Here is a 17,249-nt window from a genome sequence, read left to right as displayed (position 1 = left end):
TTTTAAAATAACATCCAAACTGCTGGTATCTTGTTGACTCCAGTGATGATAACATCCAAACTGCTGGTACTGCTCAGGAAGAAGGAAACACCACCACCTGGTGGTGTGAAACAGTACTAGTCAACTTGATGACATGTCCCCTACCTGTTTGACGTTGTCACTGAGGAAGACGAAGTAGACACAGCAGAAACCCAGCTGGGTGATGATCAGAAACACGTTTACTATCCGCCTGAAGGAAAACAGGGACAAGGACACAAATAAACATTGTTTCTAAACATTAGAGGGGACTGAAAACACCAGATATTAAACCAAACACTTACTGAATAAGGTGAAAACACAAGCCATAATATAGAAGACTAGAGGGAGTTTAACTTGTTATTACAGAATACATTTAATGTGATTCATAACCTTCCTGTAGACACATTCTACAGTAACTACTGTAGACATTCTACTGTAGACTCATTCTACAGTAACTACTGTAGACACACTACTGTAGACACATTCTACTGTAACCACTGTAGACACATTCTACTGTAACCACTGTAGACATTCTACTGTAGACTCATTCTACAGTAACTACTGTAGACATTCTACTGTAGACTCATTCTACAGTAACTACTGTAGACATTCTACTGTAGACACATTCTACAGTAACTACTGTAGACACATTCCACTGTAGACACATTCTACTGTAGACACATTCTACTGTAGACATTCTACTGTAACTACTGTACACATTCTACTGTGGACACATTCTACTGTACACACATTCTAAAGTAACTACTGTAGACACATTCTACTGTAGACACATTCTACTGTAGACACATTCTAAAGTAACTACTGTAGACACATTCTACTGTAGACACATTCTACAGTAACTACTGTTGACATTCTACTGTAGACTCATTCTACAGTAACTACTGTAGACACACTACTGTAGACACATTATACTGTAGACACATTCTACTGTAGACACATTCTACTGTAACTACTGTAGACACATTCTACTGTAGACACATTCTACTGTAGACACATTCTACTGTAACTACTGTAGACACATTCTAATGTAGACACATTCTACTGTAACTACTGTAGACACAGTCTACTGTAACTACTGTAAACACATTCTACTGTAACTACTGTAGACATTCTACTGTAGACACATTCTACTGTAACTACTGTAGACACAATCTACTGTAACTACTGTAGACACAATCTACTGTAACTACTGTAGACACATTCTACTGTAACTACTGTAGACACATTCAACTGTAACTACTGTAGACACATTCTACTGTAACTACTGTAGACACATTCTACTGTAACTACTGTAGACACATTCTACTGTAACTACTGTAGACACAATCTACTGTAACTACTGTAGACACAATCTACTGTAACTACTGTAGACACAATCTACTGTAACTACTGTAGACACATTCTACTGTAACTACTGTAGACACATTCTACTGTAACTACTGTAGACACATTCTACTGTAACTACTGTAGACACATTCTACTGTAGACACATTCTACTGTAACTACAGTAGTAACTACTGTAGACACATTCTACTGTAACTATAGTAGTAACTACTGTAGACACATTATACTGTAACTATAGTAGTAACTATTGTAGACACATTCTACTGTAACTACTGTACACACATTCTACTGTAACTACAGTAGTAACTACTGTAGACACATTCTACTGTAGACACATTCTACTGTAACTATAGTAGTAACTACAGTAGACACATTCTACTGTAACTACAGTAGTAACTACTGTAGACACATTCTACTGTAACTATAGTAGTAACTACAGTAGACACATTCTACTGTAACTACAGTAGTAACTACTGTAGACACATTCTACTGTAACTACAGTAGTAACTACTGTAGACGCATTCTACTGAAACTACAGTAGTAACTACTGTAGACACATTATACTGTAACTACTGTAGACACATTCTACTGTAACTATAGTAGTAACTACTGTAGACACATTCTACTGTAACTATAGTAGTAACTACTGTAGACACATTCTACTGTAACTACTGTAGACACATTCTACTGAAACTACTGTAGACACATTCTACTGTAACTACAGTAGACACATTCTACTGTAACTACAGTAGACACATTCTACTGTAACTACTGTAGACACATTCTACTGTAACTACTGTAGACACATTCTACTGAAACTATAGTAGTAACTACTGTAGACACATTCTACTGTAACTACTGTAGACACATTCTACTGTAACTATAGTAGTAACTACTGTAGACACATTCTACTGTAACTATAGTAGTAACTACTGTAGACACATTCTACTGTAACTACAGTAGACACATTCTACTGTAACTACAGTAGACACATTCTACTGTAACTACTGTAGACACATTCTACTGTAACTACTGTAGACACATTCTACTGTAACTACAGTAGTAACTACTGTAGACACGTTCCACTGTAGACACATTCTACTGTAACTACAGTAGTAACTACTGTAGACACATTCTACTGTAACTACTGTAGACACATTCTACTGTAACTACTGTAGACACATTCTACTGTAACTACTGTAGACACATTCTACTGTAACTACTGTAGACACATTCTACTGTAACTACCGTAGTAACTACTGTAGACACATTCTACTGTAACTACTGTAGACACATTCTACTGTAACTACTTTATTAACTACTGTAGACACGTTCCACTGTAGACACATTCCACTGTAACTACAGTAGTAACTACTGTAGACAAGTTCCACTGTAGACACATTCTACTGTAACTACAGTAGTAACTACTGTAGACACATTCTACTGTAACTACTGTAGACACATTCTACTGTAACTACAGTAGTAACTACTGTAGACACATTCTACTGTAACTATTGTAGACACATTCTACTGTAACTACAGTAGTAACTACTGTAGACACGTTCCACTGTAACTACTGTAGACACATTCTACTGTAACCTACTGTAGACATTCTACTGTAACTACTGTAGACATTCTACTGTAACTACAGTAGTAACTACTGTAGACACGTTCCACTGTAACTACTGTAGACACATTCTACTGTAACTACAGTAGTAACTACTGTAGACACGTTCCACTGTAACTACTGTAGACACATTCTACTGTAACTACAGTAGTAACTACTGTAGACACATTCTACTGTAACTACTGTAGACATTCTACTGTAACTATAGTAGTAACTACTGTAGACACGTTCCACTGTAACTACTGTAGACACATTCTACTGTAACTACAGTAGTAACTACTGTAGACACGTTCCACTGTAACTACTGTAGACACATTCTACTGTAACTACAGTAGTAACTACTGTAGACACATTCTACTGTAACTACTGTAGACATTCTGCTGTAACTATAGTAGTAACTACCGTAGAGACGTTCCACTGTAGACATATTCTACATATATTTACCTCCCCCATATTGAGTGCCTTCTCAGCCACGAGACATTCTCCATACCATACTGCACAGCATCACCGTAGTCCAGAAAGGGCTTGTTCAACCTAGAACAGAGGGAACATCACTCAGGGCCCAGATTCAGATCTGGGATCAGGACTACCCTTGTCCATGTAACCTTATTCATTTTGGTCTGAATGGAAAAACTGAGTATGGGCCCAGATGTGTTTTGCCCCACTGTATTTTTGTTCAGTATAGCTGTACAACAGTATCCACAACAATTGGATCTGTTTATGGGTCTCCAGAGTGGCACAGCGGTCTCAGGCACTGTGATTGAGGCGTCACTACAGACACCCTGGTTCAAATCCAGACTGTATCACAACCGGCCGTGATTGGGAGTCCGGGTTTGGCCGGGGTAGGCTGTCAATTTAAATAAGAATTTGTTCTTAACTGACTTGCCTAGTTAAATAAAATAAAAATATGTATAATTATGGAACAACTGAGAAGTGCTTCCGACAAATGGTGTGAGAAAGGCTCCACTTACTTTGCACTGAGGTGGTGGGAACATTTTGCAAGCAGATTCATACAGTGGACTGCTATTATCCCCATGGCAAACAGACTCAGAGGTCCTAACTGGAAAGGAAGAGAGAAGACTGTCATTAGGTGTAGTCACATTGGGATTCCGTCATTAGTTATAGTCACAGTGGAATTCCGTCATTAGGTGTAGTCACATTGGGATTCCGTCATTAGGTATAGTCACAGTGGGAATTCCGTCATTAGGTGTAGTCACAGTGGGATTCCGTCATTAGGTATAGTCACATTGGGATTCCGTCATTAGTTATAGTCACAGTGGGATTCCGTCATTAGGTATAGTCACAGTGGGAATTCCGTCATTAGGTATAGTCACAGTGGGAATTCCGTCATTAGGTGTAGTCACAGTGGGATTCCGTCATTAGTTATAGTCACAGTGGGAATTCCGTCATTAGGTATAGTCACAGTGGGAATTCCGTCATTAGGTATAGTCACAGTGGGATTCCGTCATTAGGTATAGTCACATTGGGATTCCGTCATTAGTTATAGTCACAGTGGGATTCCGTCATTAGGTATAGTCACAGTGGGATTCCGTCATTAGTTATAGTCACAGTGGGATTCCGTCATTAGGTGTAGTCACAGTGGGATTCTGTCATTAGTTATAGTCACAGTGGGATTCCGTCATTAGTTATAGTCACAGTGGGATTCCGTCATTAGTTATAGTCACAGTGGGATTCCGTCATTAGGTATAGTCACAGTGGGATTCCGTCATTAGGTGTAGTCACAGTGGGATTCCGTCATTAAGTATAGTCACAGTGGGATTCCGTCATTAGTTATAGTCACAGTGGGATTCCGTCTTTAGGTATAGTCACAGTGGGATTCCGTCATTAGGTATAGTCACAGTGGGATTCCGTCATTAGGTATAGTCACAGTGGGATTCCGTCATTAGGTATAGTCACAGTGGGATTCTGTCATTAGGTATAGTCACAGTGGGATTCCGTCATTAGGTATAGTCACAGTGGGATTCCGTCATTAGGTATAGTCACAGTGGGATTCCGTCATTAGTTATAGTCACAGTGGGATTCTGTCATTAGGTATAGTCACAGTGGGATTCCGTCATTAGGTATAGTCACAGTGGGATTCCGTCATCAGTTATAGTCACAGTGGGATTCCGTCATTAGGTATAGTTACAGTGGGATTCCGTCATTAGGTATAGTCACAGTGGGATTCCGTCATTAGGTATAGTCACAGTGGGATTCCGTCATTAGGTATAGTCACAGTGGGATTCCGTCATTAGGTATAGTCACAGTGGGATTCCGTCATTAGGTATAGTCACAGTGGGATTCCGTCATTAGGTATAGTCACAGTGGGATTCTGTCATTAGTTATAGTCACAGTGGGATTCCGTCATTAGGTATAGTCACAGTGGGATTCCGTCATTAGGTATAGTCACAGTGGGATTCCGTCATTAGGTATAGTCACAGTGGGATTCCGTCATTAGTTATAGTCACAGTGGGATTCCGTCATTAGGTATAGTCACAGTAGGATTCCGTCATTAGGTATAGTCACAGTGGGATTCCGTCATTAGGTATAGTCACAGTGGGATTCTGTCATTAGGTATAGTCACAGTGGGATTCCGTCATTAGTTATAGTCACAGTGGGATTCCGTCATTAGGTATAGTCACAGTAGGATTCCGTCATTAGGTATAGTCACAGTGGGATTCCGTCATTAGGTATAGTCACAGTGGGATTCTGTCATTAGGTATAGTCACAGTGGGATTCCGTCATTAGTTATAGTCACAGTGGGATTCCGTCATTAGGTGTATTCACATTGGGATTCCGTCATTAGTTATAGTCACAGTGGAATTCCGTCATTAGGTGTAGTCACATTGGGATTCCGTCATTAGGTATAGTCACAGTGGGAATTCCGTCATTAGGTGTAGTCACAGTGGGATTCCGTCATTAGGTATAGTCACATTGGGATTCCGTCATTAGTTATAGTCACAGTGGGATTCCGTCATTAGGTATAGTCACAGTGGGAATTCCGTCATTAGGTATAGTCACAGTGGGAATTCCGTCATTAGGTGTAGTCACAGTGGGATTCCGTCATTAGTTATAGTCACAGTGGGAATTCCGTCATTAGGTATAGTCACAGTGGGATTCCGTCATTAGGTATAGTCACATTGGGATTCCGTCATTAGTTATAGTCACAGTGGGATTCCGTCATTAGTTATAGTCACAGTGGGATTCCGTCATTAGGTATAGTCACAGTGGGATTCCGTCATTAGTTATAGTCACAGTGGGATTCCGTCATTAGGTGTAGTCACAGTGGGATTCTGTCATTAGTTATAGTCACAGTGGGATTCCGTCATTAGTTATAGTCACAGTGGGATTCCGTCATTAGTTATAGTCACAGTGGGATTCCGTCATTAGGTATAGTCACAGTGGGATTCCGTCATTAGGTGTAGTCACAGTGGGATTCCGTCATTAAGTATAGTCACAGTGGGATTCCGTCATTAGTTATAGTCACAGTGGGATTCCGTCATTAGGTATGGTCACAGTGGGATTCCGTCATTAGGTATAGTCACAGTGGGATTCCGTCATTAGGTATAGTCACAGTGGGATTCCGTCATTAGGTATAGTCACAGTGGGATTCTGTCATTAGGTATAGTCACAGTGGGATTCCGTCATTAGGTATAGTCACAGTGGGATTCCGTCATTAGGTATAGTCACAGTGGGATTCCGTCATTAGTTATAGTCACAGTGGGATTCTGTCATTAGGTATAGTCACAGTGGGATTCCGTCATTAGGTATAGTCACAGTGGGATTCCGTCATCAGTTATAGTCACAGTGGGATTCCGTCATTAGGTATAGTTACAGTGGGATTCCGTCATTAGGTATAGTCACAGTGGGATTCCGTCATTAGGTATAGTCACAGTGGGATTCCGTCATTAGGTATAGTCACAGTGGGATTCCGTCATTAGGTATAGTCACAGTGGGATTCCGTCATTAGGTATAGTCACAGTGGGATTCCGTCATTAGGTATAGTCACAGTGGGATTCTGTCATTAGTTATAGTCACAGTGGGATTCCGTCATTAGGTATAGTCACAGTGGGATTCCGTCATTAGGTATAGTCACAGTGGGATTCCGTCATTAGGTATAGTCACAGTGGGATTCCGTCATTAGTTATAGTCACAGTGGGATTCCGTCATTAGGTATAGTCACAGTGGGATTCTGTCATTAGGTATAGTCACAGTGGGATTCCGTCATTAGTTATAGTCACAGTGGGATTCCGTCATTAGGTATAGTCACAGTAGGATTCCGTCATTAGGTATAGTCACAGTGGGATTCCGTCATTAGGTATAGTCACAGTAGGATTCCGTCATTAGGTATAGTCACAGTGGGATTCCGTCATTAGGTATAGTCACAGTGGGATTCCGTCATTAGGTATAGTCACAGTGGGATTCCGTCATTAGGTGTAGTCACAGTGGGATTCCGTCATTAAGTATAGTCACAGTGGGATTCCGTCATTAGTTATAGTCACAGTGGGATTCCGTCATTAGGTATGGTCACAGTGGGATTCCGTCATTAGGTATAGTCACAGTGGGATTCCGTCATTAGGTATAGTCACAGTGGGATTCCGTCATTAGGTATAGTCACAGTGGGATTCTGTCATTAGGTATAGTCACAGTGGGATTCCGTCATTAGGTATAGTCACAGTGGGATTCCGTCATTAGGTATAGTCACAGTGGGATTCCGTCATTAGTTATAGTCACAGTGGGATTCTGTCATTAGGTATAGTCACAGTGGGATTCCGTCATTAGGTATAGTCACAGTGGGATTCCGTCATCAGTTATAGTCACAGTGGGATTCCGTCATTAGGTATAGTTACAGTGGGATTCCGTCATTAGGTATAGTCACAGTGGGATTCCGTCATTAGGTATAGTCACAGTGGGATTCCGTCATTAGGTATAGTCACAGTGGGATTCCGTCATTAGGTATAGTCACAGTGGGATTCCGTCATTAGGTATAGTCACAGTGGGATTCCGTCATTAGGTATAGTCACAGTGGGATTCTGTCATTAGTTATAGTCACAGTGGGATTCCGTCATTAGGTATAGTCACAGTGGGATTCCGTCATTAGGTATAGTCACAGTGGGATTCCGTCATTAGGTATAGTCACAGTGGGATTCCGTCATTAGTTATAGTCACAGTGGGATTCCGTCATTAGGTATAGTCACAGTGGGATTCTGTCATTAGGTATAGTCACAGTGGGATTCCGTCATTAGTTATAGTCACAGTGGGATTCCGTCATTAGGTATAGTCACAGTAGGATTCCGTCATTAGGTATAGTCACAGTGGGATTCCGTCATTAGGTATAGTCACAGTGGGATTCCGTCATTAGGTATAGTCACAGTGGGATTCCGTCATTAGTTATAGTCACAGTGGGATTCCGTCATTAGGTATAGTCACAGTAGGATTCCGTCATTAGGTATAGTCACAGTGGGATTCCGTCATTAGGTATAGTCACAGTGGGATTCTGTCATTAGGTATAGTCACAGTGGGATTCCGTCATTAGTTATAGTCACAGTGGGATTCCGTCATTAGGTATAGTCACAGTGGGATTCTGTCATTAGGTATAGTCACAGTGGGATTCCGTCATTAGTTATAGTCACAGTGGGATTCCGTCATTAGGTATAGTCACAGTGGGATTCCGTCATTAGGTATAGTCACAGTGGGATTCTGTCATTAGGTATAGTCACATTGGGATTCCGTGATTAGGTATAGTCACAGTGGGATTCCGTCATTAGTTATAGTCACAGTGGGATTCCGTCATTAGGTATAGTCACATTGGGATTCCGTCATTAGGTGTAGTCACAGTGGGATTCCGTCATTAGTTATAGTCACAGTGGGATTCCGTCATTAGTTATAGTCACATTGGGATTCCGTCATTAGTTATAGTCACAGTGGGATTCCGTCATTAGGTATAGTCACAGTGGGATTCCGTCATTAGGTATAGTCACAGTGGGATTCCGTCATTAGGTGTAGTCACAGTGGGATTCCGTCATTAGTTATAGTCACAGTGGGATTCCGTCATTAGGTATAGTCACAGTAGGATTCCGTCATTAGGTATAGTCACAGTGGGATTCCGTCATTAGGTATAGTCACAGTGGGATTCTGTCATTAGGTATAGTCACAGTGGGATTCCGTCATTAGTTATAGTCACAGTGGGATTCCGTTATTAGGTATAGTCACAGTGGGATTCCGTCATTAGTTATAGTCACAGTGGGATTCCGTCATTAGGTATAGTCACAGTGGGATTCCGTCATTAGGTATAGTCACAGTGGGATTCTGTCATTAGGTATAGTCACATTGGGATTCCGTGATTAGGTATAGTCACAGTGGGATTCCGTCATTAGTTATAGTCACAGTGGGATTCCGTCATTAGGTATAGTCACATTGGGATTCCGTCATTAGGTGTAGTCACAGTGGGATTCCGTCATTAGTTATAGTCACAGTGGGATTCCGTCATTAGTTATAGTCACATTGGGATTCCGTCATTAGTTATAGTCACAGTGGGATTCCGTCATTAGGTATAGTCACAGTGGGATTCCGTCATTAGGTATAGTCACAGTGGGATTCCGTCATTAGGTGTAGTCACAGTGGGATTCCGTCATTAGTTATAGTCACAGTGGGATTCCGTCATTAGGTATAGTCACAGTGGGATTCCGTCATTAGGTATAGTCACAGTGGGATTCCGTCATTAGTTATAGTCACAGTGGGATTCTGTCATTAGGTATAGTCACATTGGGATTCCGTCATTAGTTATAGTCACAGTGGGATTCCGTCATTAGGTATAGTCACAGTGGGATTCCGTCATTAGTTATAGTCACAGTGGGATTCCGTCATTAGGTGTAGTCACAGTGGGATTCCGTCATTAGGTATAGTTACAGTGGGATTCCGTCATTAGGTATAGTCACAGTGGGATTCCGTCATTAGGTATAGTCACATTGGGATTCCGTCATTAGTTATAGTCACAGTGGGATTCCGTCATTAGGTATAGTCACAGTGGGATTCTGTCATTAGTTATAGTCACAGTGGGATTCCGTCATTAGGTATAGTCACAGTAGGATTCCGTCATTAGGTATAGTCACAGTGGGATTCCGTCATTAGGTATAGTCACAGTGGGATTCTGTCATTAGGTATAGTCACAGTGGGATTCCGTCATTAGTTATAGTCACAGTGAGATTCCGTCATTAGGTGTAGTCACAGTGAGATTCCGTCATTAGGTATAGTCACTAAGGTTGCAAAATTCAGGGAACTTTCAATATAATCCCTTGTTTTCCCAAAATCCCAGTTGGAGATTTCTAGAATCAGGAGAGAATAAGCAGAGAATCCGGAATCATCCAACCAGGATTTCTGGAAAACAAGGGAATATATTGAAAGTTCCAGGAATTTTTACAACCCTAATAGTCCCCATTAGGATTGTGTCATTCCCTCACACTGCACTTGCAGAATAAATGTATTAGCCATGGACATCTACTAAGGAGCTCTAGAATAGATCAAAGTAAAATGGTGGTAGAACGATGTTCCCCTTCAAACCCTAACCCTTACCACAAGGCCTGCGTTCCTGACAGCCAGAGGTAGACCTAGCAGCCCTATACCGATGTCCCCCTTCTAACCCTAACCCTTACCACAAGGCCTGCGTTCCTGACAGCCAGAGGTAGACCTAGCAGCCCTGTACCGATGTCCCCCTTCAAACCCTAACCCTTACCACAAGGCCTGCGTTCCTGACAGCCAGAGGTAGACCTAGCAGCCCCGTACTGATGTCCCTCTTCTAACCCTAACCCTTACCACAAGGCCTGCGTTCCTGACAGCCAGAGGTAGACCTAGCAGCCCTGTACCGATGTCCCCCTTCAAACCCTAACCCTTACCACAAGGCCTGCGTTCCTGACAGCCAGAGGTAGACCTAGCAGCCCCGTACCGATGTCCCCCTTCGAACCCTAACCCTTACCACAAGGCCTGCGTTCCTGACAGCCAGAGGTAGACCTAGCAGCCCTGTACCGATGTCCCTCTTCTAACCCTAACCCTTACCACAAGGCCTGCGTTCCTGACAGCCAGAGGTAGACCTAGCAGCCCTGTACCGATGTCCCCCTTCGAACCCTAACCCTTACCACAAGGCCTGCGTTCCTGACAGCCAGAGGTAGACCTAGCAGCCCCGTACCGATGTCCCTCTTCTAACCCTAACCCTTACCACAAGGCCTGCGTTCCTGACAGCCAGAGGTAGACCTAGCAGCCCTGTACCGATGTCCCTCTTCTAATCCTAACCCTTACCACAAGGCCTGCGTTCCTGACAGCCAGAGGTAGACCTAGCAGCCCTGTACCGATGTCCCCCTTCGAACCCTAACCCTTATCACAAGGCCTGCATTCCTGACAGCCAGAGGTAGACCTAGCAGCCCCGTACTGATGTCCCTCTTCTAACCCTAACCCTTACCACAAGGCCTGCGTTCCTGACAGCCAGAGGTAGACCTAGCAGCCCTGTACCGATGTCCCTCTTCTAACCCTAACCCTTACCACAAGGCCTGCGTTCCTGACAGTCAGAGGTAGACCTAGCAGCCCCGTACCGATGTCCCTCTTCTAACCCTAACCCTTACCACAAGGCCTGCGTTCCTGACAGCCAGAGGTAGACCTAGCAGCCCTGTACCGATGTCCCTCTTCTAACCCTAACCCTTACCACAAGGCCTGCGTTCCTGACAGTCAGAGGTAGACCTAGCAGCCCCGTACCGATGTCCCTCTTCTAACCCTAACCCTTACCACAAGGCCTGCGTTCCTGACAGTCAGAGGTAGACCTAGCAGCCCTGTACCGATGTCCCTCTTCTAACCCTAACCCTTACCACAAGGCCTGCGTTCCTGACAGCCAGAGGTAGACCTAGCAGCCCCGTACCGATGTCCCTCTTCTAACCCTAACCCTTACCACAAGGCCTGCGTTCCTGACAGCCAGAGGTAGACCTAGCAGCCCCGTACCGATGTCCCCCTTCTAATCCTAACCCTTACCACAAGGCCTGCGTTCCTGACAGCCAGAGGTAGACCTAGCAGCCCCGTACCGATGTCCCTCTTCTAACCCTAACCCTTACCACAAGGCCTGCGTTCCTGACAGCCAGAGGTAGACCTAGCAGCCCTGTGCCGATGTCCCCCTTCGAACCCTAACCCTTACCACAAGGCCTGCGTTCCTGACAGCCAGAGGTAGACCTAGCAGCCCTATACCGATGTCCCTCTTCTAACCCTAACCCTTACCACAAGGCCTGCGTTCCTGACAGCCAGAGGTAGACCTAGCAGCCCTATACCGATGTCCCCCTTCGAACCCTAACCCTTACCACAAGGCCTGCGTTCCTGACAGCCAGAGGTAGACCTAGCAGCCCTATACCGATGTCCCCCTTCGAACCCTAACCCTTACCACAAGGCCTGCGTTCCTGACAGCCAGAGGTAGACCTAGCAGCCCCGTACCGATGTCCCTCTTCTAACCCTAATCCTTACCACAAGGCCTGCGTTCCTGACAGCCAGAGGTAGACCTAGCAGCCCCGTACCGATGTCCCTCTTCTAACCCTAACCCTTACCACAAGGCCTGCGTTCCTGACAGCCAGAGGTAGACCTAGCAGCCCCGTACCGATGTCCCTCTTCTAACCCTAACCCTTACCACAAGGCCTGCGTTCCTGACAGCCAGAGGTAGACCTAGCAGCCCCGTACCGATGTCCCTCTTCTAACCCTAATCCTTACCACAAGGCCTGCGTTCCTGACAGCCAGAGGTAGACCTAGCAGCCCCGTACCGATGTCCCTCTTCTAACCCTAACCCTTACCACAAGGCCTGCGTTCCTGACAGCCAGAGGTAGACCTAGCAGCCCCGTACCGATGTCCCTCTTCTAACCCTAACCCTTACCACAAGGCCTGCGTTCCTGACAGCCAGAGGTAGACCTAGCAGCCCTGTACCGATGTCCCTCTTCTAACCCTAACCCTTACCACAAGGCCTGCGTTCCTGACAGCCAGAGGTAGACCTAGCAGCCCTATACCGATGTCCCTCTTCTAACCCTAACCCTTACCACAAGGCCTGCGTTCCTGACAGCCAGAGGTAGACCTAGCAGCCCCGTACCGATGTCCCCCTTCGAACCCTAACCCTTACCACAAGGCCTGCGTTCCTGACAGCCAGAGGTAGACCTAGCAGCCCTGTACCGATGTCCCTCTTCTAACCCTAACCCTTACCACAAGGCCTGCGTTCCTGACAGCCAGAGGTAGACCTAGCAGCCCCGTACCGATGTCCCTCTTCTAACCCTAACCCTTACCACAAGGCCTGCGTTCCTGACAGCCAGAGGTAGACCTAGCAGCCCCGTACCGATGTCCCCCTTCGAACCCTAACCCTTACCACAAGGCCTGCGTTCCTGACAGCCAGAGGTAGACCTAGCAGCCCTGTACCGATGTCCCTCTTCTAACCCTAACCCTTACCACAAGGCCTGCGTTCCTGACAGCCAGAGGTAGACCTAGCAGCCCTGTGCCGATGTTCCCCTTCAGGAGGTGGATCAGGGTCTGTAAAAACCTACAACATAACAAATAAAACATGATCCGTGTCAAATCACATCCCTTAACGCAATAATGTCGTCAAACAATTATGAATACAGGGTCTCATACGCTCTCACATAATCAGCACTTTGTATGGGGCCTCAGGTCTCAGGATGGAAACTGTGTTGCTAGGGATTGACTTTGTAAATAAAAAGTGACCATTTCAATACAACAATATAAGTTACGCTCTTTAATTTTGTATGACCAAGAGCTGGAATGAAAAAATAAATATATATATATATATATATATATATATATGTGCATGTAACATAACCATTACTTACGAAGTCCCTGTTCGGCCTCCAATTCTCTCGTATCGAGAATCAGGTCTGGGGGGGAGAGGTGGAATAGGACAGAGAACATCCTCCTCAGAGGTGCTCGCTGATATCCTGGAGAGAACTGGACCTGGGCCTGCAATACGGGGACACACAGTTGTTCCTACAGTTGGATTGGTACAACGGCAACTTCAATAATACTTTATATTCAAAATCACAAAAATTCCCCAGTCAGAAGAATGTCTTAATTCTACTGCTGAGATGACAGATACTGCTACATTATTTCGTACGGTAGATAGTAGGGTTGTACTATACAGAATCCCCACAGAAGGACCAGAGTTCTAGCCATAATCAGTCTGCTAGGCTGGGCCTTGCTTTGTTGACACAAACAAAGCAGTGTTAGCTAATGATCATCCAAAATAAAAAACACGTGAATGGAAAGTAATGAAATACATTATATCAGAAGAAAACAGCGTCTGCATGTGGAAAAATGTTTTATCTCCCTCAATCACTCGTTACCTCAGTTTCCTGGATATGTTCACGAGGCAAATGTCATGAATAGACATTTATCGTCTTCTACATGTCAGAGAATCTCGTTTGTCCTACATAATATATTACAAATGAACACGTTCCACAACGTTGATCCCTGCTGAATGCAGCCCAGGGCCTGTAATCATGAAGCTACTCAAGAGTAGGAGTACTATTTCTCGCATAAAATAATATATCGGCCTCCTGCTCATACGGAGACACTGGTAGTAGATGAGCAGTCCTACTCTGAGACACTATGAATACAGGCGTCTGTTCTGACTAAAACAGAGCCATGGGGTTTCAAATTCAATACCGTCTTGACGATGGTCAGTGTCAGAGGTCATGGTTGGTCCGCTGGTACTGGGTGGATCCTCCTGCTGCCTCTTGGATTCCTCCTCCAGAGACACTGTGGTAAGGACAATGTAATTGTAGATCATTCCATGCTAAATTCACCAAAAAAAGAAACGTCCTCTCACTGTCAACTGCGTTTTTTTTCCAACAAACTTAACATGTGTAAATATATTTGTACGAACATAACAAGATTCAACAACTGAGGCATAAACTGAAAAAGTTCCACAGACATGTGACTAACAGAAATTGAATAATGTGTCCCTGAACAAAGTTAAAATCAAAAGTAACAGTCAGTATCTGGTGTGGCCACCAGCTGCATTAAGTACTACAGTGCACCTCAACCGCATGGACTACACCAGATTTACCAGTTCTTGCTAAGAGATGTTACTCCACACACTTCCACCAAGGCACCTGCAAGTTCCCGGACATTTCTGGGGGGGAATGGCCCTAGCCCTCATCCTCCGATCCAACAGGTCCCAGGTGTGCTCAATGTGATTGAGATCCGGGCTCTTCGCTGGCCATGGTAGAACACTGACATTTCTGTCTTGCAGGAAATCATGCACAGAACAAGCAGTATGGCTGGTGGCATTGTCATAATGCAGAGTCATGTCAGGATGAGCCTGCAGGAAGGGTACCACATGACGGAGGATGTTGTCTTTCCTGTAACGCACAGCGTTGAGATTGCAGGCAATGACAACAAGCTCAGTCCGATGATGCTGTGACACACCGCCCCAGACCATGACGGACCTTCCACCTCCAAATCGATCCCGCTCCAGAGTACAGGCCTCGGTGTAACATTCATTCCTTCGACGATAAACGCGAATCCGACCATCACCCCTGGTGAGACAAAACTGCGACTCGTCAGTGAAGAGCACTTTTTGCCAGTCCTGTCTGGTCCAGCGATGGTGGGTTTGTGCCCATAGACAACATTGTAGCCGGTGATGTCTGGTGAGGACCTGCCTTACAACAGGCCTACAAGCCTTCAGTCCAGCCTCTCTCAGCCTATTGCGGACAGTCTGAGCACTGATGGAGAGATTGTGTGTTCCTGGTGTAACTCGGGCAGTTGTTGTTGCCATCTTGCACCTGTCCCGCAGGTGTGATGTTCAGATGTACCGATCCTGTGCAGGTGTTGTTACACACGGTCTGCCACTGCGAGGACGATCAGCTGTCCGTCCAGTCTCCTGTAGCACTGTCTTAGGCGTCTCACAGTACGGACATTGCAATTAATTGCCCTGGCCACATCTGCAGTGCTCATGCCTCCTTGCAGCATGCATAAGGCACGTTCACACAGATAAGCAGGGACCCTGGGCATCTATATTTTGGTGTTTTTCAGAGTCAGTAGAAAGGCCTCTTTAGTGTCCTAAGTTTTCATAACTGTGGCCTTAATTGCCTACCGTCTGTAAGCTGTTAGTGTCTTAACGACTGTTCCACAGGTGCATGTTCATTAATTGTTTATGGTTCATTGAACCATGGGAAACAGTGTTTAAACCCTTTACAATGAAGATCTTATTATGAAGTTTTTTGTTTTTTTTTACGAAATATCTTTGTAAGACAGGGTCCTGAGTAAGGGACGTTTCTTTTTTTGCTGAGTTTATAAATGGTCTACCAGATACCAGACCTCAAGCACCAGCAGTGTTCTTATCTGGAGAAACCTAGAACTGCTGGAGTCGAGGCTAGTTCTATGCTATTACTGTACAGTCAGATCCTGACTGCGACTGCCGAACAACCTTGAAATTACAATTGCTGTTCTGAATTGGCAACATTCTTTCTATTCTCCTGTTCTGAAAAGGCAACGAGGCAGGCTACATTCTGTTCTCCTGGGAGTGTGACTTTTAATATTTTGTTGTCTCTCTCGTGCGACAACATCCCAGGGCTTGGTTTAACTTCAACTTCTTGTCAACACATGTAGGCCTACACACACACACACACACACACACACACACACACACACACACACACACACACACACACACACACACACACACACACACACACACACACACAAGTTCCTCCCTCAGGGGAGTGATGACAGTAAGTTATTAGTAGCACAACGTGCTACCATGTGTGCTGAAGAACAACTTAGACGATTAGCAAGTAGTCAAGTCAGTTTTATTGGCTATTAGGCCTAATCAATTTTGATTATTTTTAGACTATCAAGTACAGTTCTTTTTTGTTTCTTGTCGCTGGATCAAAGAAAAATTATCTTAAATTGAAGCTACCAGGTACAACCCCAAATCCGTAAACACGGGCACCCTCATAGATATCATCCTAACTAACTTGCCCTCCAAATACACCTCTGCTGTCTTCAACCAAGATCTCAGCGATCACTGCCTCATTGCCTGCATCCGTAATGGGTCAGCGGTCAAACGACCTCCACTCATCACTGTAAAACGCTCCCTGAAACAATTCAGTGAGCAGGCCTTTCTAATCGACCTGGCCCAGGTATCCTGGAAGGATATTGACCTCATCCCGTCAGTAGAGGATGCCTGGTTATTCTTTAAAAAGTGCCTTCCTCAGCA

At 44.5% G+C, this 17,249-nt stretch overlaps 1 protein-coding gene across 3 annotated transcripts in view; it reads right to left on the bottom strand.

Moving 5' to 3' along the window:
- Positions 1–17,249, bottom strand: part of LOC110504544 (proton-coupled amino acid transporter 1) — a 63,143-nt gene that overhangs the window by 40,665 nt on the left and 5,229 nt on the right. The window contains exons 2-7 of one of the 3 annotated variants that reach the window (XM_036969757.2): positions 14,693–14,785; positions 13,861–13,987; positions 13,463–13,553; positions 3,982–4,070; positions 3,455–3,544; positions 145–229 (exon numbers count right to left, since the gene is read on the bottom strand). In XM_036969757.2, coding sequence (XP_036825652.1) covers positions 145–229; positions 3,455–3,544; positions 3,982–4,070; positions 13,463–13,553; positions 13,861–13,987; positions 14,693–14,723 — 513 coding nt within the window. In that variant the 5' untranslated portion in view covers positions 14,724–14,785. Of the gene's footprint in view, positions 1–144; positions 230–3,454; positions 3,545–3,981; positions 4,071–10,582; positions 10,641–12,102; positions 12,152–13,462; positions 13,554–13,860; positions 13,988–14,692; positions 14,786–17,249 lie in introns of those variants that run through there. The other 2 variants (XM_090220045.1, XM_090220044.1) reach the window with 2 other exon arrangements.

Source organism: Oncorhynchus mykiss, chromosome 25, assembly GCF_057628025.1.
Source record: "Oncorhynchus mykiss isolate SJ-2025 chromosome 25, ASM5762802v1, whole genome shotgun sequence".
Lineage (NCBI taxonomy): Eukaryota > Metazoa > Chordata > Actinopteri > Salmoniformes > Salmonidae > Oncorhynchus > Oncorhynchus mykiss.
The sequence above is the reverse complement of the archived record's forward strand: the minus strand, read 5'-3'. Positions and strand labels throughout refer to the sequence as shown.